This window comes from Brachionichthys hirsutus, chromosome 9 (genome assembly GCF_040956055.1).
Source record: "Brachionichthys hirsutus isolate HB-005 chromosome 9, CSIRO-AGI_Bhir_v1, whole genome shotgun sequence".
NCBI classification, from domain to species: domain Eukaryota; kingdom Metazoa; phylum Chordata; class Actinopteri; order Lophiiformes; family Brachionichthyidae; genus Brachionichthys; species Brachionichthys hirsutus.
The window spans coordinates 890,116-915,036 of record NC_090905.1 but is presented as its reverse complement, the minus strand read 5'-3'; the positions used below and the strand labels follow the sequence as shown (position 1 = coordinate 915,036).

Below are 24,921 nucleotides of genomic sequence, written 5' to 3'. Positions count from 1 at the left end.
CAGGAGTCTAAAAATAAAATGCTGCGTTACAAAGGAGTCTAATAATAGAACGCTGTGTTACACAGGAGTCTAAAAATAGAATGATGCGTTACACAGGAGTCTAAAAATAGAATGATGCGTTACACAGGAGTCTAAAAACAAAATGATGCGTTACACAGGAGTCTAAAAACAAAATGATGCGTTACAAAGGAGTCTAAAATAAAATGCTGCGTTACAAAGGAGTCTAAGAATAAAATGCTGCGTTACACAGGAGTCTAAAAATAAAATGCTGCGTTACACAGGAGTCTAAAAATAAAATGATGCGTTACACAGGAGTCTAAAAATAAAATGATGCGTTACACAGGAGTCTAAAAATAAAATGCTGCGTTACACAGGAGTCTAAAAATAAAATGCTGCGTTACACAGGAGTCTAAAAATAAAATGCTGCGTTACACAGGAGTCTAAAAATAAAATGCTGCATTACAAAGGAGTCTAAAAATAAAATGATGCGTTACAAAGGAGTCTAAAAATAAAATGCTGCGTTACACAGGAGTCTAAAAATAAAATGCTGCGTTACACAGGAGTCTAAAAATAAAATGCTGTGTTACACAGGAGTCTAAAAATAAAATGCTGCATTACAAAGGAGTCTAAAAATAAAATGATGCGTTACACAGGAGTCTAAGAATAAAATGCTGCGTTACACAGGAGTCTAAAAATAAAGTGATGCGTTACACAGGAGTCTAAAAATAAAATGCTGCGTTACACAGGAGTCTAAAAATAAAATGATGCGTTACACAGGAGTCTAAAAATAAAATGATGAGTTACACAGGAGTCTAAAAATAAAATGATGAGTTACACAGGAGTCTAAAATAATATGCTGCGTCACGCAGGAGTCTAAAAATAAAATGATGAGTTACACAGGAGTCTAAGAATAAAATGCGTTACACAGGAGTCTAAAAATAAAATGATGCGTTACACAGGAGTCTAAAAATAAAATGATGAGTTACACAGGAGTCTAAAATAAAATGCTGCGTCACGCAGGAGTCTAAAAATAAAATGCTGCGTTACACAGGAGTCTAAAAATAAAATGCTGCGTTACACAGGAGTCTAAAAATAAAATGCTGCATTACAAAGGAGTCTAAAAATAAAATGATGCGTTACAAAGGAGTCTAAAAATAAAATGCTGCGTTACACAGGAGTCTAAAAATAAAATGCTGCGTTACACAGGAGTCTAAAAATAAAATGCTGTGTTACACAGGAGTCTAAAAATAAAATGCTGCATTACAAAGGAGTCTAAAAATAAAATGATGCGTTACACAGGAGTCTAAGAATAAAATGCTGCGTTACACAGGAGTCTAAAAATAAAGTGATGCGTTACACAGGAGTCTAAAAATAAAATGCTGCGTTACACAGGAGTCTAAAAATAAAATGATGCGTTACACAGGAGTCTAAAAATAAAATGATGAGTTACACAGGAGTCTAAAAATAAAATGATGAGTTACACAGGAGTCTAAAATAATATGCTGCGTCACGCAGGAGTCTAAAAATAAAATGATGAGTTACACAGGAGTCTAAGAATAAAATGCGTTACACAGGAGTCTAAAAATAAAATGATGCGTTACACAGGAGTCTAAAAATAAAATGATGAGTTACACAGGAGTCTAAAATAAAATGCTGCGTCACGCAGGAGTAAAAATAAAATGATGAGTTACACAGGAGTCTAAGAATAAAATGCGTTACACAGGAGTCTAAAAATAAAATGATGCGTTACACAGGAGTCTAAAAATAAAATGATGAGTTACACAGGAGTCTAAAAATAAAATGATGCGTTACACAGGAGTCTAAAAATAAAATGCTGCGTTACACAGGAGTCTAAAAATAAAATGCTGCGTTACACAGGAGTCTAAAAATAAAATGCTGCGTTACACAGGAGTCTAAAAATAAAATGCTGCATTACAAAGGAGTCTAAAAATAAAATGATGCGTTACAAAGGAGTCTAAAAATAAAATGCTGCGTTACACAGGAGTCTAAAAATAAAATGCTGCGTTACACAGGAGTCTAAAAATAAAATGCTGTGTTACACAGGAGTCTAAAAATAAAATGCTGCATTACAAAGGAGTCTAAAAATAAAATGATGCGTTACACAGGAGTCTAAGAATAAAATGCTGCGTTACACAGGAGTCTAAAAATAAAGTGATGCGTTACACAGGAGTCTAAAAATAAAATGCTGCGTTACACAGGAGTCTAAAAATAAAATGATGCGTTACACAGGAGTCTAAAAATAAAATGATGAGTTACACAGGAGTCTAAAAATAAAATGATGAGTTACACAGGAGTCTAAAATAATATGCTGCGTCACGCAGGAGTCTAAAAATAAAATGATGAGTTACACAGGAGTCTAAGAATAAAATGCGTTACACAGGAGTCTAAAAATAAAATGATGCGTTACACAGGAGTCTAAAAATAAAATGATGAGTTACACAGGAGTCTAAAATAAAATGCTGCGTCACGCAGGAGTCTAAAAATAAAATGCTGCGTTACACAGGAGTCTAAAAATAAAATGCTGCGTTACACAGGAGTCTAAAAATAAAATGCTGCATTACAAAGGAGTCTAAAAATAAAATGATGCGTTACAAAGGAGTCTAAAAATAAAATGCTGCGTTACACAGGAGTCTAAAAATAAAATGCTGCGTTACACAGGAGTCTAAAAATAAAATGCTGTGTTACACAGGAGTCTAAAAATAAAATGCTGCATTACAAAGGAGTCTAAAAATAAAATGATGCGTTACACAGGAGTCTAAGAATAAAATGCTGCGTTACACAGGAGTCTAAAAATAAAGTGATGCGTTACACAGGAGTCTAAAAATAAAATGCTGCGTTACACAGGAGTCTAAAAATAAAATGATGCGTTACACAGGAGTCTAAAAATAAAATGATGAGTTACACAGGAGTCTAAAAATAAAATGATGAGTTACACAGGAGTCTAAAATAATATGCTGCGTCACGCAGGAGTCTAAAAATAAAATGATGAGTTACACAGGAGTCTAAGAATAAAATGCGTTACACAGGAGTCTAAAAATAAAATGATGCGTTACACAGGAGTCTAAAAATAAAATGATGAGTTACACAGGAGTCTAAAATAAAATGCTGCGTCACGCAGGAGTAAAAATAAAATGATGAGTTACACAGGAGTCTAAGAATAAAATGCGTTACACAGGAGTCTAAAAATAAAATGATGCGTTACACAGGAGTCTAAAAATAAAATGATGAGTTACACAGGAGTCTAAAAATAAAATGCTGCGTTACACAGGAGTCTAAAATAAAATGCTGCATTACAAAGGAGTCTAAAAATAAAGTGCTGCGTTACACAGGAGTCTAAAATAAAATGCTGCGTTACACAGGAGCCTAAAAATAAAATGATGCGTTACACAGGAGTCTAAAAATAAAGTGATGCGTTACACAGGAGTCTAAAAATAAAATGATGCGTTACACAGGAGTCTAAAAATAAAATGCTGCGTTACACAGGAGTCTAAAAATAGAATGATGCGCTACACAGGAGTCTAAAAATAAAATGCTGCGTTACACAGGAGTCTAAAAATAAAATGCTGCGTTACACAGGAGTCTAAAAATAAAATGATGCGTTACACAGGAGTCTAAAAATAGAATGATGCGTTACAAAGGAGTCTAAAATAAAATGCTGCGTTACACAGGAGTCTAAAAATAGAATGATGCGTTACACAGGAGTAATCAAGTATTTCCAAAACAAGTCTTGTTTAATATCTGTTTGTCCTGAAGTTGCTGCATAAACAGTCGTTGACTTCCCAAAATACCCCCCCCCCCCCCCCCCCCCAAACCCATCATCAGGGGTTACTGGATCCGGATCATCTGTTCCTGTTCACATCATTTCCTGAGAACTTCAAGATCCGTCTGAGTATTTATATTTGTATAAAAACCTGTTAGTCTATATCCGTGTAAATGAGTGACGTCACTAATAGAGCCATGTTCGTCACGTTCAACTATTTAATGAGATTCTTACACTTAGTTGACCAGCCAATCAGACTTCAGAGTGAGCGTCGTTGCCCTGGGTGACCCGTCCCTGTCCAGGTTGTTTCCCCCACGTGCTCCTTGTTCCGGCCTGTGATTGGCTGTTGCGAGTTGGCCCGTGCCTTTGACTGGCCGAGCTAGCTGCCTGTTAGTTAGCGGTATATTAAGCTGATTGCCTGATCGGATCAGACTTAACGCAGTTCTAGCCGCTCGTTAAGCTACCGGCAGCAGCCGCGTCGTCCGCGCAGACCCGGAACGGAGGCGGATCGTGAAATGTCTTCAGACGAAGACAGGGCCAAGGAAATCATGAAGGGCTTCCGGCTGTATCCTTTTGATGTGACGGTAGGAGGCTAGCGCTGCTAGCGCTGCTAGCATGTGTTCCGTCCAGGGGACAGGGCGTCGTGTAATCAGATTACGGCCCGCTGGAGCCTAAGGTTCGATAGCTTGCTCCCTGTCCCGGAGCGTTAACCCATTCGTAGCCACCAGAACCTGCGCGGGCTCCTCGTCATTCTACTGCTAAACTGGGTCGGACCGGCCCTTCAGAACCAGGCTCTGGGCCGACCCTGGTTCTGTCTGTAGTTCGGCCTGCGACTGGGTCCAAATTATTTTCATTTGGGTCCTTAGGGTTGGGGGGGGTGCACAAGATGTGCGTGCGTCCCTGTGTCACACGATTCTTCACCTCCTTTCCACATTCTCTCCATCACTCTGCTCTGTTGACCCGAGGTACCTGAAGTCCTCTCCCTTCTTTACGTCTCTTCCTTGTAGCTTCACTGTCCCCCCTGGGACCTTCTCATGTACACACATGTACTCTGTTTTACTCCTGCTCACCTTCATTCCTCTCTTTTCTAGAGCAGACCTCCACTTCTCTAGATTCTCCTCTACCTGCAGATCACAATGTCATCTGCAAACATCATATTCAGAGGAGCTTCCTGTCTCACCTCATCTGTTAGTCTATCCATCACCATGGCAACAAAAAGGGTCTCAGAGCTGATCCCTGGTGCATCCCACCTCTACCCTAAACTCTCCTGTTACTCCTACTGCACACTTTACTGCTGTCCTAAATGTCCTGAAGTACTCTGGCTGTGCCGTCCAGTGATCAGTAAATCGGTGGTTCGAATTCCAGCGTGCCAGTGTCCTTGGGCAAGACACTGAACCCCAAATGTCTCCCAGTGGGTCTGGCAGCAGCTTGCATGGCATCAGTCGCCCACCGGAGGGTGAATGTGTGAATGTGAGGCCTCATGTAAAGCGCTTTATAAGTGCAGAACATTAACTCTGACGTACTTCTCTGCTCCTCCAGACTACCTCATGCAGTACCACAGTACCTCATGCAGTACCACAGTACCTCATGCAGTACCACAGTACCTCATGCAGTACCACAGTTCCTTATGCAGTACCACAGTACCTCATGCAGTACCACAGTTCCTCATGCAGTACCACAGTTCCTCATGCAGTACCACAGTTCCTTATGCAGTACCACAGTACCTCATGCAGTACCACAGTTCCTTATGCAGTACCACAGTACCTCATGCAGTACCACAGTTCCTCATGCAGTACCACAGTACCTCATGCAGTACCACAGTTCCTCATGCAGTACCACAGTTCCATATGCAGTACCACAGTTCCTCATGCAGTACCACAGTACCTCATGCAGTACCACAGTTCCTCATGCAGTACCACAGTTCCATATGCAGTACCACAGTTCCTCATGCAGTACCACAGTTCCTCATGCAGTACCACAGTACCTCATGCAGTACCACAGTTCCTCATGCAGTACCACAGTTCCATATGCAGTACCACAGTTCCTCATGCAGTACCACAGTACCTCATGCAGTACCACAGTACCTCATGCAGTACCACAGTTCCTCATGCAGTACCACAGTTCCTTATGCAGTACCACAGTACCTCATGCAGTACCACAGTTCCTCATGCAGTACCACAGTACCTCATGCAGTACCACAGTTCCTCATGCAGTACCACAGTTCCATATGCAGTACCACAGTTCCTCATGCAGTACCACAGTTCCTCATGCAGTACCACAGTTCCTCATGCAGTACCACAGTTCCTCATGCAGTACCACAGTACCTCATGCAGTACCACAGTTCCCCTCTGAACACCTTGTCCTAGGCTTTCTCTAGATCTACAGAGACACAATGCAGCTCCTCCTGACCTTCCCTGTTCTTCTCCATTGCTAGCCTCAATGCTAACGTTGTGTCTGTGGTACTCTTCCTCAGCATAAAGACATACTGCTGCTCACAAATACTCACTTCTGTCCTTGGTCTGGCATCAACTAATTTTATTGTCATCTTCATCCCTCCCCCATGTCTATCCCTCTCTGTTCTTCACCTGCACTTCAGTTTGTTCTGAGGTTATGTTGCGTTTATTTAAGCCTAATAAACCTGTGGCATCATGGCCACTCGTCTGTGCAGGCTAATGTTAGCTGATTGCTCAAGCAGCAGTCCTCCGGCGGTGACTTCATGGCCCACCGTTGCCGTTCCTCTGGGGGGGGGGGGTGGTATGAAAGTGTTGTTTCACACCGTTGTTCTATGTGGGGGCAACACAAGAAACATTTTCGTCATGCCGAATCAATCAGAAGCGGAGTGGGGGTGCTCAAGGTGTTGCCATGGTGACTTTGTGGAGGTATGTGCTCTTGGCTTCCCGACTAATTTAGCTCTGTGTCCGGCCCTTTAAGTAAATCCGCCTTTGCTGCACAGGTAAGCAGGAGGATTAGGTCAGCTGCTGGCTGATCCATTGATGGTCTTTACCCTGGAATCCAGTCCCTCAGAATTTTAATTGATCTCTTGTTGTGAAATAGAATATTATGGCAAAATGAGTTCCATGAACTTGCCATCCGCTCGTCACCGTCACGTGGGTGTAATCGATCTGTGATGTAGGATATTGATCAACTTGATTGGCTTTTTCCATCCGTCTGATCTCCACTAACTTTATCAATCATCTGACTTTTTTCCTCCTTATTCCTAATGACAACAAACTGTTGTGTCTTGTGGAATATTTACTTCAGAAGCCTAAACCGTTTTATAACGTAGTACAGGGGTGTCAAACTCATTTTCTCCGAGGTCCACATCAGCATTATGGTTGCCCTCAAAGGGCCAGTTGTAACGGTAACAGTGTAAATTAAATGTAGCTACTCCTTAACATGCTGCGAAATAACTATTATTTATTCCTTATTACTACGACACTTACTATACTACGATACAAACACTACATGGATAGCTTACTGCTGTAAGAACCTCCGCCTGACCTCGGTGTCATCGCCGGCGTCTCTAAGCAAGGTGACTCAAAAGTTTCAGGACGGATCTTGATGAAATTCTCAGGAAATATTGGGACCGCTATCAGGAACAGATGATTCTGGAGACGATCCAGAAGAGATTCTGGATTACTTGGAATTCTTCGTTAGTATTACAGTCAATGGAGCTTAAAAATGTGTCCCTCGATATCTTGGTTGATTGTTTATGGAATTTGACAGTCTTGTAGGGGGGGGGGGGGGGGGTCTCTATCTCACCACCAAATTTATTCTGGATGGATTCAGAATGCAGTCGGTAACAAATATTACATTTTAACATTAAAACCCCGTTTACAGATTAAAAATACAGAAACTCAGATTCACTTACTTTTCATGTTTGATGCATAGAAATTCCAAGAACAATTTATAACCTTTTAAATTAAAGGTGGTGAAATATCCCCACCCTACACGAAATCTTGTGTCAAATTCCATAACATCAGACGATAATCAACCGATATATTGAGGAACAATTTAGAAACGCTATTTATTTCAATGTTCATGAAAATTTCGAAGGCAACAGGAATCCAGGATCTCTTCTTGATCATCACCAAATCCTCTTTTCTCGGTAACATGTCTTGAAGATTTCTTTAAGATCCGTCTGGGAAATCTTGAGTTATGTTGCTAACAGAAAAACACTGACAGAAAAAGGCTGGCAAAAACGGAACTTACCGGTACTTGACGGAGGTGATTGAAGGCTACAGTTTTACCTTGCAGAGGCATGGGCATTGAGTCATTCTAGTGTAGTACTGCGTAGCTGCGAGATGCACTCGCACTCAGGTGCTAGCATAGTCAAAAAGGGGCTGAACGAGGCTCCAGCAAGAGTCCGGACATTCTGCCCCAAAATCTTGTTCTCTGATTGACTTTTTTGATCACCTTAGTTGCCATACTATCGCCAGACAGGTATTTGTCAAGAACACAGCCCAAATAGGTGATCTCTTCTTTGCTGGAGATTACTGTATTATCGACTGTGACCTTGAAATCATCAACATTTATCTCACTTAGAGAGTGTCTTGACCCAAAAAGAATAGATTCTGTTTTTCCAAGATGTAGTGACAGTTTGTTATCGGTAAGCCAAGTACGGATTTTGGTGACCTCAGAGCTGAGAGCTTCCTCAACCTGCACTTTGTCCTCTCCCGAAATCAGGTGAAAACGGCCCCCGTTGAACGTCATGGTGAGAGCAGTAGTGAACTGGCTGAACTGAAATGTGTTGGCGTGATAGCTCTGGACTGTTCTCGGCACCATTGAGGCCTCTTTACAGACGGATGCAGACTAAACGGTGACGGCAGCTTATCACGGGGGACTCATTAGTTTGTGTATGTGTCCTGACGGATTTCTGCAGGCGCTCTGGAGTTGTAAACACACAACCTGCAGGTAGCCCCGAGGACCCTCTGCTATAGCATGATGACGTGAGGTTAAATCATTCCATCCATCCATCCATTGTCTTCCGCTCATCCGGGGCCGGGTCGCGGGGGCAGCAGCCTAAGCAGGGAAGTCCAGACTTCCCTCACCCCGGCCACTTCCTCTAGCTCTTCCTCAGGTTAAATCAGTTGCTGTTAAGGATCAGTTCATTTTTGGAGGAAGTGGTTTGGGACGGCCCTCAACCTGTGGACCGTCCAGGCTGCCCATGCGACCTCAACCCAACAGTCCCTTCATCCTGAGACACGTATGCATGAAAACCTACCCCTGCACTCTGGATCACATCGGTATCATAGTTTGATGGGTATTCTACGAAAACGGTATTTCACCAGTTGTAGTTTCCTTCAGCCTCTAGATCAGCAGCATAAGAAGATAAATTTGACTCTTAACCAAAACACTTTCAACCTCAGTCTGATCTCAGGTCAGTCTGGGAGAGAGCAGGAGGAGACAAAAACACATATAGGCTGCTGAACAAGATGCTGACCAATATAAGACTATAAATGCTAATGCTGCTAAATAAAGCTATAAATGCTAATGCTAGCGATATGGATCAGTGCTGAGGGACACAGGTCCAGGTTCTGCAGCACCACGGACAGAAGGACCTGAAAGAGAGAGAGGGACAAACAGAGGGAGAGAGAGCACAAGACTACAGGGGAGAGAGAGATTACTGACATATATTTATAACATGAATAACCAGATAAAGGGGGAGGAGCTCAGTGTGTCATGATGTTAAGCCACCAGTGCTGCCTAATGACAGCAGATTGATTATATTGATTACTGCATCGATTAGTTATAAGCTTTGTTAAAAAGGAAAGTCTTTAATCTACTCTTGAACATAGAGATGGTGTCTGTCTCACGAACCAATCAGGGAGCTGATTCCACAATAAAGGAGCTCGATAACTGAAAGCTCCGCCCCCCTGTCTGCTCTTGGACATTTTTGGAACCAAAAACAAGGAAAAATGTCCAGCAACTAATGGAACAAATGGTTCAAAATGAGATGGAGCAGCATGCAAAAGTTGTAATATTACCTGGTTCAGGTGCTGATTGGCATTGCACCAAGACTTCACTAACCTGTCTTTAACATGAGCCTTTTTCAAGCTTTGGTTGTCGGGCGTCTTTAGGCAGACTTTTAGGCAGCTGATGGTCGGGAGGTGGAATGAAAGGCTTGGCAGATTGTCTGACACTAAGTTGCGTCTGAGTGTGACAGAGAACCGGGTGGAGAAGCTTCTGGAACAAGTGGCTTGCATATGAAAAGATGGCATTGTTCTACTTCAATTAGGAGCAGCCTTTTCACATTCCCCGACGGTGTTCGGACGCCACTGGCTGTCACCCAGCGCTGCTCACCTTTTGAATGCTTTGCCACTTCTACTCGCGTAAATGAAACGACGCTTAGTCACGCAGTGGTTCTCTACTTCGGCGCTGCCCCAGGTAACAGATGAGACGAGTGTTGAGCTGAATGTGAAGATGGCATGAGAAGCTGCAAGGTGCTGGCTCTGTGATTGACAGGTGTATTGTGTTCATAGTGAGAGGTCGTCAGGAACAGCTGACCATCCAACAGATATATGGGACAGCTAGCAGCCAGTGACTAACCATTCCGCATTTACTACTTATACATACTGTTTTAAGGTTTTTTTTATTCAACCGTCCTTGAATAATTAAGAATTTCGATTTTTTAAACATGACAGTATTTGGGCTAATGCTATGCTTTCAGGTATTGAGGTGAAAAGGCAACACATGGTCTGTTAGACTCGGGATATTCCTCCCAACACAAAAACCTGTGACTCGCCAATTCATGACAAATTCATATCTCCTCTGGTGAAGTGCGCGTTTGAATGAGGAGGTAATGTCTCTCCATTTTGAATAAAGCATGTATTTGTGTCCCAAACCAGTTGATATTCAGCGTGGTCTTTTCAGGACCAAATTACAGCAGTGTGGTTTGAGGTACCGGCACAGGCGCCATGCACAAAACGGGTAGTCTGCGGAATAGTCGACAAAGGCCACGTCGTACTCCAGACTAGACAAATGACTGCAGTAACTTTGTAATTTAAAACACAACAAATGTCCTCAGACACATCAGATGCACCATACAGCGGTTTATCTGGCATCTGGCAGGAGCAGGGAAATGTGGGGAGGAGTGCTGGTGTTGTTTTATTTCCAAAAACTATCTTTATTCATTGTGCAGGTTACCATTATCATGAAAATGAATCCTCATTATGGGGAACGATCCTGGAAATGTCTATTAATGTTCCCTGCGGGATATTGGTGTCCAATAATGTCAGATCCCTACAGTGAGGGAATTATTGGAGTCCTCACCCACTCGTCTTTCCATCGTATAAGAGGTGTGTGCGCTCCCTCCCTTGAGTCCTGTGTTCTGACTGGGTGCCCGGTTTCTCTGTTGTGAGAGACTGTAGCTGATCCTTGGTGGGCGGTGTTGAAGGCAGCCCTACTGGGTGCATGCAGAACGCGTAGTACATAGTGAAATGCCTGATCCTTAGGAACAGTAGGGGAGTGTCATACATGTCCTGAAGTACCCTGACGTACTTCTCTGCCACTCCAGACTTCCTCGTGCAGTACCACAGTACCTCCTGCAGTACCACAGTTCCTCTCTGGGCACCCTGTCCTAGGCTTTCTCTAGAACAGTGGTCTGCAACCTAAGGGGATTTATGCTGCAACGCGGCGAGGAAAAAAATACTGTATTTTATTGTATTTAACGCCTTACAAGAGACCGGGCACACTGTTTCTGCATGTGCCCACGTGATCATCTTTGACTCAGTGCGTCACCTGAGGCTCTGTGTTTCAGCAGCATTTTGAGACTAAACACGAAACAAACTTTGGAGATGAGCCGGATAAAACGCAGCGCTATCAAAGAATGCTAATTGGTGTTGCCTGTTAAAAACCAGGCGACAGAGGAGTTGAGATTTCTCACTGCATAGGGAAACATGGAAAACCATTAACTGACAAAGAATACATGAAGCAGGTGTAGGGTTTTACCAAACCCTCTTCCGGTTCTTGTTCTCCGTAGCGGGTGCGTATTCAATGAGGAGAATGTGGGTTTAGATTAAGACATTTATATAATTAACAGATCAGTACAAGTTAGTTCAGATATCAGCGCTGAGATTCCAACACAGCTCTCGTGCCCGCGCTTCATTGGAATGAAGACGCTTCCTGCTTCGTCCTCACATCATTCTGTCCCCTGAAGGCGGGACTTTGCCCCAGCCAATCTAAGCCCATGTTTATCTGTGTTGTGTGTGACGTCACCAAATGAGACGTTCATGGAAATCGGTCAAACCTATACCAAATTAAATGTTGTGCGTTCCTAGTGGTGTCGGCGTGTAATTACGTTGTGGAATACCATTTAATATGGAAATTCCCTGCACAGGCTTTCCTATCGACTGCGGTGAGTTTCGTGTGTCCTACACAACACTGATTTATAGATGTGTACTATTACATATAACCAGTGGCGGGCCTAGGCCTTCAGTGATGTACTGCTTAGTCCGACTTGAGTAAATACCCCTCATACTACTATTATTTTTGACAAGCATTTGTTTGTCTGATATCAAGCCTAGGTTAAATATCCTTCTGGATTGTCTTCAATAGAAGTTGTCGGTTAAATGTTGAGTATGAATACTGGAGTTGGATAACAAGATCGGTGCTCAATGCTGTTAAAAGGTGATTAGAGTTTGTCCTTCTGCTGTCTTTACTCATAAATGTTTGACTTGTGCACATTCTGGACAGGTTGTTGTTTCTCTTGACATTTTCCTGACAGAAACTGGATGAATCTTCGAGATGCTGAGACGGGCAAAGTGCTGTGGCAGGGAACTGAGGACCTCTCAGTACCAGGAGTAGAACATGAAGGTATATCCACTCCTCTTGGCTAAATTACACGCACGATAGAAGTACAGGCTAAATTATTTAAAACTTCTTGACTGTTTTGGAAATTATTTAAAACATTTCACATAGCATATTTACAGTCACTATGACTGACAGAAGCATGTTGAAATGAACCACATAACAATGTTGCCTGAGTAGAAATACTATCGAAGCAAGTTTTTCTGATTACAGATGTGTTTATTTGTGTGTTTAAGGATATTTGAGTACTTCAGTTATTTGGGTGCTGAGTGAGCCTCTTTGCTTTCGTTTTTCTTTTCTTTTTCTTTAACAACATATCATACATTCTAGACTTCCCCTGTCTTGTACTTTAGATTAAAAAAGACCGTACCTTTACATGTACCCAAAAACAGGTATGCCCGGGACAGTGATTATTTACATTCGTTCATGTATCTGGGCCTGTTTAACTAATTTCATTTTACAATGTCACCAGTGTAGCAAGTATACCGTATTGGCCCGAATATAACACGGTGTTTTTTGCATTGAAATTAGGCTGAAAAAGTCGGGTTGTGTTATATTCGGGGGGTAGACGTTATACCCATTCTGGACACTAGAGGGCGCCAGATATCGTTACAACTAATGGTGAACTGAACTCCCCAGGCCAAAGCGAACGCCTATCATTATTTTATTGCGATGTTTTTCCTTATTCATATGTGGTGAGATGTGTCTGTGTGGATGTGTGTGTGTGTGTGTGTGTGCACGCGTCCAGCTGGGGCGTGTCCCGCCGGAGCGAGCGAGTGTGTGTGAGAGATAAAGAGAGAGAGCGCGCAGAGCAGCAACAGAGAGAACTCTGAGACAGAGATATGCGAGCAATAGGAGGAAACAGAGTTTTGTTTAACAGTGCAAGTAAAATAAAGCAGCTTCAGTGATTCAGCACGTCTGGCCGGCGTCCATCTTGTGTTGCTGCGCTTCAGCCTTCGTCCCCAGCGTGGTCTGGAAGTTAACCCCTGAGGCGCTGGAGAACAACGATCCCCCCAGTTAGACTTCACTTTGATGGTTCATGCGGTTATTGCAATTTTGTTGTTTTATCGGTAGATTGGTTTATTTACATTTTAAAAACCAGAAGCCATTCATTTACAAATGTGATTGCACTTTAGTTCACATATTTAAATGTTCAGATATTAAGATGTGAGACAGTTTTTGCATGATTTGAATGTGGCAAAATAACATGCTTTTTCTCTCGAATTTATTGTTATAATCATTTGTTTCAGATGTACTGTAATTATTTTCTGTATAAAAATTGAAATTGGTGTTCAAAAAGTATTTTCTCAAACTTGAGTCTTGAAAAAGAGGGGGTCGTATTATATCCGGGGTCGTGTTATATTCGGGCCAATACGGTATTAGAAAATAAAGTAAACTAGAATATAAATGAACATATAAAATGCAAAGAAAACAAACTTTTCAACTTTTGGAGCTTTGAACTCAGGTCTTTTATTGTACGTCTCGAATCAAATCCGATCGAATTGGTTTTCCCAGATTCTTTTAAATCTATCCAGTCTTAGAGAAGAAGTTAGCTTTTCCATCACATGAATGAATTTGGAATCGTACCCATCCATCGCAACAGCCTACTTTGTAATCTCATGTCTCAGGTTGGGTTGGGGACGCCATTCACATTATATGAGGCTACTTTACGTCTAACCCCCCCCCCCCCCCCCCCCCCCCCCCCGGGTTAGACGTAAAGAAGGGAGAGGACTTCAGGTGTTTAGACGGGACAGTCTGAGGTTATAGTGGGGGAACGCCAGAAACTAAATCGGACTTCAAAAGATGATCCTAAAGCTGTGAATTGTCTTCATTTGGAGAGACGTAGTAGTTTACTTTATAAAAGTGGAAAGAAAGTTGTCTGAGGCCTTTGTGTGTTCTGATTGGAGTACAGTTCATTAGGATATTTCTGTCTTTTCAGCTCGCGTACCAAAGAAGATCCTGAAGTGTAAAGCTGTGTCCAGAGAACTGAACTTTTCTTCATCAGAAAAACTGGAGAAGTTCAGACTGGAACAGAAAGTTTTCTTCAAGGGACAGTGTTTAGAAGGTAATGAGCCAAACGCTGGGCTGCAATCTGTTAGTATTAGTTTATGTGCATGTTCACCTGAACGAGGGCATTCAGTGCCACTTTCCTGCTCGTATAGATATGCTATAAATCAGCTTGACAAAATGTTACACAGCTGCTGAACCGCTAGTCAAGACATGCATGTCGGTGCTCAATTGTTTGGCTGTTAATTTCACTTTTTACGCATTTCAATTGCAGGTTAATTTTAATTTAGAGATTAGCAAAAATATCACAAAAGATGGGATCAAATACAACATAGTCTATACCTTGTTGTATTTCTCTGTTGTATGCTCCGTCTATTTTAGTCTGTTCCTCACTTTAGATTAAAAACTACAGTGAACCCTCGGTTGTCGAACATTCGTTCTGTAATACTATTTGGAAATCGATTTGTTAGAAAACTGAAACTCTATTTCCCATAATAAATAATGTCACCTAGATGAACCCGTTCCTACGAAGCGGGTAAATGTCCATTTACATGCCTGCAGTTATATTAATGTGTAACTGTATCTAAACAACAAAAAACACATAAAACTGTAAATGGTACGAAAAACAAAAGCATAATAAAAGTTAATTTAACAATTCTGTATAATTTACATCCGGTTTTGGCTGCGGTGTCGGGGTGAAGGTGGAAGGAGGGAATGGTCATTGCTTTGGAAGGGAGTCCTCCTCCATTAAATGACTGGGTAACGGTCCTCCTGGGTTTTATTCCTTCTCTTTAGCTCAGCTTTCTATAGTAAAGTCTATATATATATATATATATATATATACCGTATTTTCACGACCTTATGACGCACCTGCTGATTCGGCGCAGTCTCATTAACAGCTGATTTTTCGGTATTTTAAACATACAAAGGGCGCGCGGGTCAAAAGGCGCCGGCATGATAGGTGCGCAAAATAAAGCAGGAGCAAAACTGAGTTTGGTACTCGCATCTTTAATCGTCATCAATCAAACAAGCATACTGGTGCGCGTTTTAAAAAATAGAGCCGGAGCAAAACAGAGTTTGGTACAGTTTTGTTTTTAATCGTCATTAATCAAACCCATCAAAGTCCTCATCCTCTGTTTCTGAATTGAACAGCTGCACTAGATCTCCGTCAAACATGCCGACCTCTTTCTTCACTGTCAGAGTCTCTTTCCGTGCCGTGCCGTGCGGCGCCTCGGAAATGATGCCGGCTTCTGCGAAGGCTCGAACAACAATGCTAGCAGACAGTTAGCCGAAGCAGCTACACTCCATTCACAAACTGTGGCGCTGCGCTGCCTTCCACTCTGAGTGAAACTGTGTTCTCCTGTTATCCAGCGCTCCCACGCAGCTCGCAGTTTAACGTTGCGCGGTTGGAGTTCTTTGGTTAATCCACCGGGGGTGACGATGATAAACTAGCTTGCTAGTTAGCCCATTAGCGCGTTAGCTTGCTTCACTCCGGTTTAGACCGTATAGTTTACTTGGTAAACATAATAGTTTACTATGGTGAAGGGCATCGGCACATATCACTCCGCGAGGCGCCTGACTGAGTCCGCCTTACAACAACAAATGGGCCGCGCGGACCAATGGACACGCGGCACATTTTGAAAGAAATCTAAGACTTTTAGGCGCGTCCTATGGGTGTGAAAATACGGTATATATATATATATATAGTAATGTCCACCTGTCTCTGTGCTTGTCCAGAGTGGTTCTTTGAGTTTGGTTTTGTTATTCCAAACTCCACCAACACTTGGCAATCTCTGATCGAAGCAGCTCCAGAGTCCCAGATGATGCCGGCCAATGTCTTAACGTAAGTCCTCCCTGAGTCAGCATGTAGTGATACATTAACATGTTGGTTCCAGAAATAAACTAGTTAGTTTTTATCATGTCCTGCATCAGATTTTATCTGATGCATAATGATTTTTTGTTTTTTTTAATCCAGGAAATGTTTCATAAAAGTCCTGTCCATTTTTGAGGAAAATAAAAATCAGTCTTCTCTCCAATGATGGCCACTAGATGGAGCCATAACGCCTTTACCATTTACCATGAAAATCACTGAAAGAAAGAAAGCAGGAAGTAATCTCGAGGTACTTTACAGGATTAGCAGGGAAACACAGAACCCAACTTGACCCTCAAGAACGTTGGAGACGGAGGCAAAGAAAAACTTCCCTTTAACAGGCAGAAACCTTGGACAGAACCTAGGCTCATGGTGGACGGCCATCTGTCTGACCGGCTGGGTTGATGGAGAGAGAGAGAGAGAGCAAGAGGGGGTGGGGGGGGTCAAAAATATAGTTTATTTATGATTCACAGCATATAAGCTGCTGAACCGAAGAGCGGCTGTACAGGAAATACTGAAACTGACATTATAAATGCTAATGCTAGCAGAGAATGCAGCCGTTTGACGGTTACAGGTCCAGGTTCTGCAGCACCAGGGACAGAAGGACCTGCAGACTGAGACCGTTGCGTCTTATTGCCATTTTGGGCTTTTAGTGTAACATTTACAGTAATTTGAGTCAGTTAAAGTGGACATGTGTCTGTCTTCCAGCGGTAACGTGATCATAGAGACCAAGTTCTACGATGATGATCTCCACGTCAGTACCTCCAAGGTACGGCTGTTCTACGTCTGACCTCGTACGGACGTCCTGCCGAGGCCTAGCAGTTCCTAAGATCAGCTACTGTCTGCAACTCGTTCCTGACGCGGGACGATCTCACCTGGATGGCAAGCGGTCTCAGTCAGCCCAGTGACTCCGCCCACCTGATCAGTTCTTCTCGACCGGGAAGAGGAGGACCGAGCACGTCATCTCTCTGCACCCGTTTTCCCGTCCAGTCAGCCGGGGAGCTGCTAACATGCTTCATGCTATTTTTGAATTATCCCTGCATTTACTCAGGAACAGAGCTGCAGACTCCTCATCAGTAAACCTGAGATGAGGCTGCTCTCACCGCTCTCATCAGTAAACCTGAGATGAGGCTGCTTTCACCGCTCTCATCAGTAAACCTGAGATGAGGCTGCTCTCACCGCTCTCATCAGTAAACCTGAGATGAGGCTGCTTTCACCGCTCTCATCAGTAAACCTGAGATGAGGCTGCTTTCACCGCTCTCATCAGTAAACCTGAGATGAGGCTGCTTTCACCGCTCATCAGTAAACCTGAGATGAGGCTGCTCTCACCGCTCTCATCAGTAAACCTGAGATGAGGCTGCTTTCACCGCTCTCATCAGTAAACCTGAGATGAGGCTGCTTTCACCGCTCTCATCAGTAAACCTGAGATGAGGCTGCTTTCACCACTCTCATCAGTAAACCTGAGATGAGGCTGCTCTCACCGCTCTCATCAGTAAACCTGAGATGAGGCTGCTCTCACCGCTCTCATCAGTAAACCTAAGATGAGGCTGCTCTCACCGCTCTCATCAGTAAACCTGAGATGGGGCTGCTCTCACTGCTCTCATCAGTAAACCTGAGATGAGGCTGCTCTCACTGCTCTCATCAGTAAACCTGAGATGAGGCTGCTCTCACCTGACCAATAGGTGTGATTGTAGCCCTCGACATCCCAACGGCCCTCCGGCTGCTCGGCTTTTATCTGATTCTAACGTTAGACAATTCACAGATTTGGACATTTTTGTCATCCAACATCTTTCGTGTCCCCTCTTTTCTGAGTCTCGCCAGGAAGGCCTGAATGCAGACCCTGTTAGAGGGGGGTCTCTGTTGGGTCAATGCAGACCCTGTTAGAGGGGGGTCTCTGTTGGGTCAGTGCAGACCCTGTTAGAGGGGGGTCTCTGTTGGGTCAATGCAGACCCTGCTAAAGGGGGTCTCTGTTGGGTCAATGCAGACCCTGTTAGAGGGGGGTCTCTGTTGGGTCAATGCAAACCCTGCTAAAGGGGGTCTCTGTTGGGTCAATGCAGACCCTGTTAGAGGGGGGTCTCTGTTGGGTCAATGCAGACCCTGCTAAAGGGGGTCTCTGTTGGGTCAGTGCAGACCCTGCTAAAGGGGGTCTCTGTTGGGTCAATGCAGACCCTGTTAGAGGGGGGTCTCTGTTGGGTCAATGCAGACCCTGTTAGAGGGGGTCTCTGTTGGGTCAATGCAGACCCTGCTAAAGGGGGTCTCTGTTGGGTCAATGCAGACCCTGTTAGAGGGGGGTCTCTGTTGGGTCAATGCAGACCCTGCTAAAGGGGGTCTCTGTTGGCTCAATGCAGACCCTGTTAGAGGGGGGTCTCTGTTGGGTCAATGCAGACCCTGCTAAAGGGGGTCTCTGTTGGGTCAATGCAGACCCTGCTAAAGGGGGTCTCTGTTGGGTCAATGCAGACCCTGCTAAAGGGGGTCTCTGTGGGGGCACACAGAACTGAACGGACGCCGTTGTTCCGGTGGGTGCAGGCTCGTCTGATGAAGACGAGGCGTTTAGTGATCTGGGGGGGGGGGGGTCCTCCTTCATGGATACCCTGCAGCTCCTGGTCTTTAAAGCCGGGACGGTCAGCCTGCTTCTACTCAGAGCCAAACCTCAGGATGATCATCTCTGTCTGCCGGCGGTCCTCTCTCTCCTGCCTGACTGGGTCACTCGAACACACGAGTCCTTGTGTGCAGCGCTGGGGGGGTGTCCTGTACAGATTTTAACCTTTGACCCGCTAGTTTTGTTCTTAGCTGTTCACTGAGTTCTGTAAAATAGATGTTTTATTATGACGAGAATTGTGGATTAAAGTTACCCATTATTGTGATACCAAGGCCTCTTGCTTTGTGTGTGTGTGTGTGTGTGTGTGTGCCACGCGTTGAGTTAACATTTTTAAACAAAAGGCCTGATGAGTCATTTTCATCTGACAGAATATTCTCATTGTAATTGTTTTAATCCTGTTGATGATCCTGATCTTTAATCTGATTATATCCTTATTTCTTTTACTGTAATGGACAAGCTGCGCTGTGTCCATCGTGCTTATACACGGCTGTTAAATCCCTGCTTTTGATTGGGGTTGGGGGGGGGGGGGTCCACGTCACTCTGCATTTTGAAAGTCACTTCCTGACTTGATAGAAGTGAGTAAAATGTGTTGCGTCTTTGTGGCGAGGATTCGTTTTGTGTTTTCCATCCAAAGGACACGAGACGAGAGCATTTTCGGCTTTTATTTCGAGGTCTGGATCTGATACACGACTCGGATGAAACCGTGTGAGTGTTGGAGCAGAGACCGCATCGAGCCTGTGACCCGCTGACCTTTGTATTCTTCTTTTGCAATGCTTTTCCAAACCCTGCGGAGTTCAAGTCTGGGAACCGACTTGGCCAAAGTAAAATCGAGGATCTCACAACTGGCTTTGATTTCATCTCCTGAACTGGCAGATAAAATGTTGCTGTAGGTTTCTGGACGTCATCGCTGGTTCAGCCATTTCATTTCGTTGATTTATTTGAGGCAATGGCAAAATGAAGCGAACAAAAACGAGTCCACAGCCAGCGCGGGGTTAAACCATGACGCACCGACACTGCCCGGAAGGGAACAACCAGACTGGAGGGATACGTTCAGACGCAAGTTCAGGGCTCCCCGATATGCAGAATAGCCTCTCTGATATCATGACAGAGAGTAGACGCCGTTCTTCTACACGTGCGTACAATGTCCATCACTTCCTGCTCAGAGAGGAACACATGAGGGGTTTCGTTTGATCTCCTTTTGGGGTGTGAGCAGCTAATTCTGGGCCCATGTTTAGGAAACATTTGTTTATATATATGTTTGTTTATATTTGTTTCTTATATTTTGATCATTTTCATCAGTCAAGAATTCAAGATGTCGATTTTGAGGATCCTTGTTTAATTAAACCTTTCAATGTTTCCCATGTTCCTTTTATGTTATTATTTTATAATCAGCTGTTCACTGGTTCTCATGTCTGTTAATTTATTCCTGTACGTCTTACATCTATGCTCCATTTCTATTGTTTTAACATGAATAAATAATTTATTAAGACTACTTTTTTTTTGCAGATTTAGCACAATTACGGTCATACAGAGTAAAAATATCAGTGATGATGTCACAAAGAAATAAGCCACTGGTGCCCTGATTTCCCATAATACCATTAAAGATGTTATCAATAATTGTAGCACGACGAGAGGTTAATCTGCTTGGCTTTGCTATTGCTGGGTATCGAGACATGTATCAATGAAATCAATCGTATTTAGTGGAGATGGATGATAAATCCTGTTTTTTGGTTCACAGTGGAAAACAATTGATCCTTTCGTTCATTGAATACTTCTACACGGTGTTCGGTATAAACGGCTCACGATGACATCTGTGTTTGTTTCATTTTGAATCGTCACTGTGAAACATTCCATTGGTCCATTAACATTAAATGTTATGGATTTATGAATATATTGCAGCCCCTCCCCTGTATTAACGACAAAAATCTATTCCTTTATCAACATTGAACCAGGTTTCTGTTATTGCAATAATACTAAAGGGTTGTACAAAATGTTTCAAATACTCTGTGTACATGCTTCTGCTATGATAAAGTATTAGTGACAGTTTTCCTTCTGCTTTTACACTGGTCTCATAGTGTTCATGAGTAAAATTATTACAAACATAAAAACGTATCATCAGCATAGCTGAATTATATCAGACAGATCTGGTTTCCAAGTCTCTGCAACGTACCGTTCACGTGATACTTGTGTTGTGAGATGTGGATGAGTGTGTGTGTGTGTGTGTGTGTGTGTGCCCAGCTGGGGCATGCGCGCCCCCCCCCCCCCCCCCCCCCCAGGAGCAGAAGGAGAGTGAGTGGGCGACAGAGGGGGAGAGAGAGAACGAGGAGGAAGCGACAGACAGAGATATATCAATAGGAGAGGAAAAAGGAGTCTTGTTTTGAGTGCAAAGAAAATAAAGCAGTAATTCAGCACGTCTGGCGTCCTGTATTGCTGCAATCCAGCCCTCTTCCCCAGCGTGAAGAAGTCGGGAGGTTAACCCCGGAGGACGAGCTGCCTCCGGCCCTGGAGAAGACGTCTCCCCGGTGTCAGCCAACCAAGGTTCGGAGACCAGAACCGGAAAGGTTTAACACTTGATTTGAAATGTGCCCATAGAAATGAATGGGGTTTGGGACCTTTCTGGTGTTATTCCAGAAACGGCCACAGGAGGGCGAACGCGGCCGCTTCAGTGAGCGTCTGAAGTTTACAATCAGCATAAATATGCACACAAACAAATGTCTCAACAACCTGTAACAGAATAAGAATCAGCGATAATTCTATGAATTCTACTTAAAAGTATTTAAAAGTATTTAAAGTATTCTATGAATTCACTAAAAACGACCTGAAAACAAATTTCTTCTGGTACCAGATGGAGAGAAAGGAGAGGGGGAGGAATAGGACAGTGAAATAAATACATGATAAATACTTCCTAGCATGTGTTAGAATAATGTATGAAGTATGCATTTACTGAGACATGGTTCTGCACATCAATGGTTTTAGACTCCGCACTCCATCGGGGGGGTAAACGCGCGGTGCTGCTCTTCTGGAATGAGATACGAATTGTGCAAGTCTGGTATTGAACGGTTGGCTGTTTCTCGGTTAATTTCCACCAAAGATTTGTATTTTTTTTTTATATCCAACCCCAAAGTGAAAGCTTCTGTTGCCACTGATCACGTCAGAAACACCATGAATTAGTTGGAATGAATTTCAAGGTGGATTATAAGATCAAAGTGAAGCTCTCCTTGACCCACGGGGACCTCCGGTCTGACCCGCCCAACACCATGAACCCGTCCCAAAGGCCTCAACTCATTCTTCACAAGGTTTGAACAAGATATCAGTGCAGCGCTGCAGGCCTCGACCTCCTCACTCCATCCGGGGGACTCAACCGTCACCTCCAGGAGGCGATGAAGTGCCCTTAAACGGACAAAATACAGGACTGGCCAACATCTGTGGGCGAACCCTGGGCAGCTGGCGGGTGGATTCCAGCAGCCGTCCCAGACCTCCATGAACCGGGGCACAGTGCACTCACTGACCTGGGGCCTGTGGCTGAAGCCATGGAGGCGTCTGTTTGCAGACTTCTACTCTGCACTCAGCCCCACGCAGCCTCATATCCTCTCTGAGACCAAACGCTTCAGCTTGGATTACCTGCTCACCACCAACGGCTCCTGTTCTGACATCCTTCAGACTGTGGCCCGGGACTTCCCCGTGGTCTCCTCCCGGTGGGACGTGCCCCGATCACCTCCCCAGGGAGGCGTCCATATGTTCCAAAATCCACTATCACTGTAACACTCTACTTGCTGCTTTGACACAACTGACTGTCCACGTCTCCGTCTGTGTGGACATCATAATCCCAACAAACACATTATTAGAGCCCCGACAATAAACCCTGGGTCACCCAGGACTGAGGACTCAAAACAAGTCCATCAGCTCAGAGGAGGAGGAGAAGGAAGCTAATCGAGAGGTGGATCATAAGACCTAAGGGGACCGCCGCTCTGCCTGGCAGGGCCTGAAGGACATTGAAGTTGAGTTCCTTTGGAGTGAGTAATTCATATTACAGTCAAAGGAGCTCAAAATGCTGTTCCTCAATACCTCGGTTAATTATTGACCGATGTTTATGGAATCGGAGGGCGGGGACATTTTTGGTCCATCGTAGGGCAGAGGGTGGAGACTCATTACTAAAACGAACTCTTCTGCAGCACAAACAACACACAAACAAATAAAAACTCCAAACTCTTCTCAAAATATATTTTATTCTGGACTTCATTGATCTGACTTAAATTATAAGCAAATTCAGAAAAACTAAGAAACAGGTTTGGAGACATCAATGGGCATGTAGCGGTCCAGACTGAACGACCTCGGCCACGAGTTCAGGCGACATGGCACGATCGCATCAGAGCAGTCGACCCCCGTGGAAAACAAATAGTACACAGGACATGAGTAGAAATGTCCAATTTATTACAGGGGATACAGGAGAAAATAAAGCTCATTTGTATTTGTACAAAATGTCTCAGAAGCAGAGGTGCTCTGGAGGCAGACATGGTCGCGGTTCGGTGAACCCTCTGAGTAAAATAGACCCCCCCCCCCTCTGTGTATACACTTGAATGTAAGACATGTCCTCACAACGTCCTTCTTCTGGCCAAGCCAAAGCAACTGTCCACCTTTTTCACAGGACTAGTGAGCACACCTTGAGACGTCTCAGGACGTCCTCGAGTTTACCTCGATCAGATTGTTGCTCTAGTCACCAGCGGATGAGAACAAAAAGTGAGCGTGCACTCCCTCAAGAGAAAAGGTGACATTTAAATACATGTTCTTTGGGTGATGAGGCTTCTTCTGCGCTAAAACACCATCTCTGCTTCCAGAGCAGCTTCCTCCACAAAACATCTGAAACAGTAAGAATGAACAAAGGGGAATAAAAACGGGTCCCCTCGAGTCTTGGCTTGATTTCATTTTTTTTATTCAATTTAAAGACCTTTTAATAGTCTTGTGTGTAAACCAAGAGGAAGTCGTTCCTTTATTAGTGGTGATTTGCTCCTTCAGAACGACAGCTCAACGCAGGCAGCCTGATTACAGGCTCGATAGGATTCACGGAACGCGTACGCTAACACGGTCAATAAATCATCGGCTCACATCTTTCAAATCTACAAAGAAATGGCAAAAATGTAACTTTGAATGTGTCTTTAAACGAGTAGAAAATATAAGGAGTAAAGTGAGAAGCAAGGTGAGACTGAATGAAGGTTTTACATTTCCCAGATTGTCATGTGTGTAAAATACTCAGCATCTGACCTGGAGCTGCTTCCCGTCTTTCACCCTAACCCTAACCCTAACCGTCTTTGGGTTATAAACAGTTGTTGTAACAAGCACATGAAAACATCCACATATCGCTTTGATGATTCTGCTTTTGGGGGGGGGCAAGACTTTCAGAAGCGACCTTCTGTCATGGATCAGCCACTAAAGTTCAACGGGGGGGGATCTCCATCTGGAGACGTGGCGCTGTAGAACCCGGGACTCCGCCCCTCCGCTCCACGTCAAAGAAACGTGAGCGGTCGTGTTATGAAAACAGTAAAACGATGAAGACAGACTCCGTCTGGGAGGCGGAGCTAGTGCTGTTCCTAATCCTTCAACACAGAACTGGGATTAAAACGGCTCATCTCAAAAGGACAGGGGTCATTTTCTCTTTCTATGAATTCAAAGCTTGAACTGGGTCAGAAAAGAAACCGACGTTATAAAGTATCTGTGGAGCCAGGCGGACATCTTAGTGTAAAACACTACACATTGATAACAATGTATTTGTGTATACCTGAAATCCTAGTATTACTGTATAGTTTCAAACATTTACACTGTACAGTAACATCTGAGTGTAACGTTGTCAAATATATATTT

The 24,921-nt window shown here is 43.7% G+C and overlaps 1 protein-coding gene across 1 annotated transcript; it reads left to right on the top strand.

Annotated features, from left to right (window-relative positions):
• Positions 1–4,296: 4,296 nt before the first annotated feature.
• Positions 4,297–17,534, top strand: pde6d (phosphodiesterase 6D, cGMP-specific, rod, delta). Its single transcript, XM_068743830.1, has 5 exons — positions 4,297–4,346; positions 12,507–12,595; positions 14,529–14,654; positions 16,334–16,439; positions 17,175–17,534. The coding sequence occupies exons 1-5, from the start codon at positions 4,297–4,299 to the stop codon at positions 17,254–17,256; spliced, it is 453 nt and encodes a 150-aa protein (XP_068599931.1). The 3' UTR covers positions 17,257–17,534.
• Positions 17,535–24,921: the final 7,387 nt, after the last annotated feature.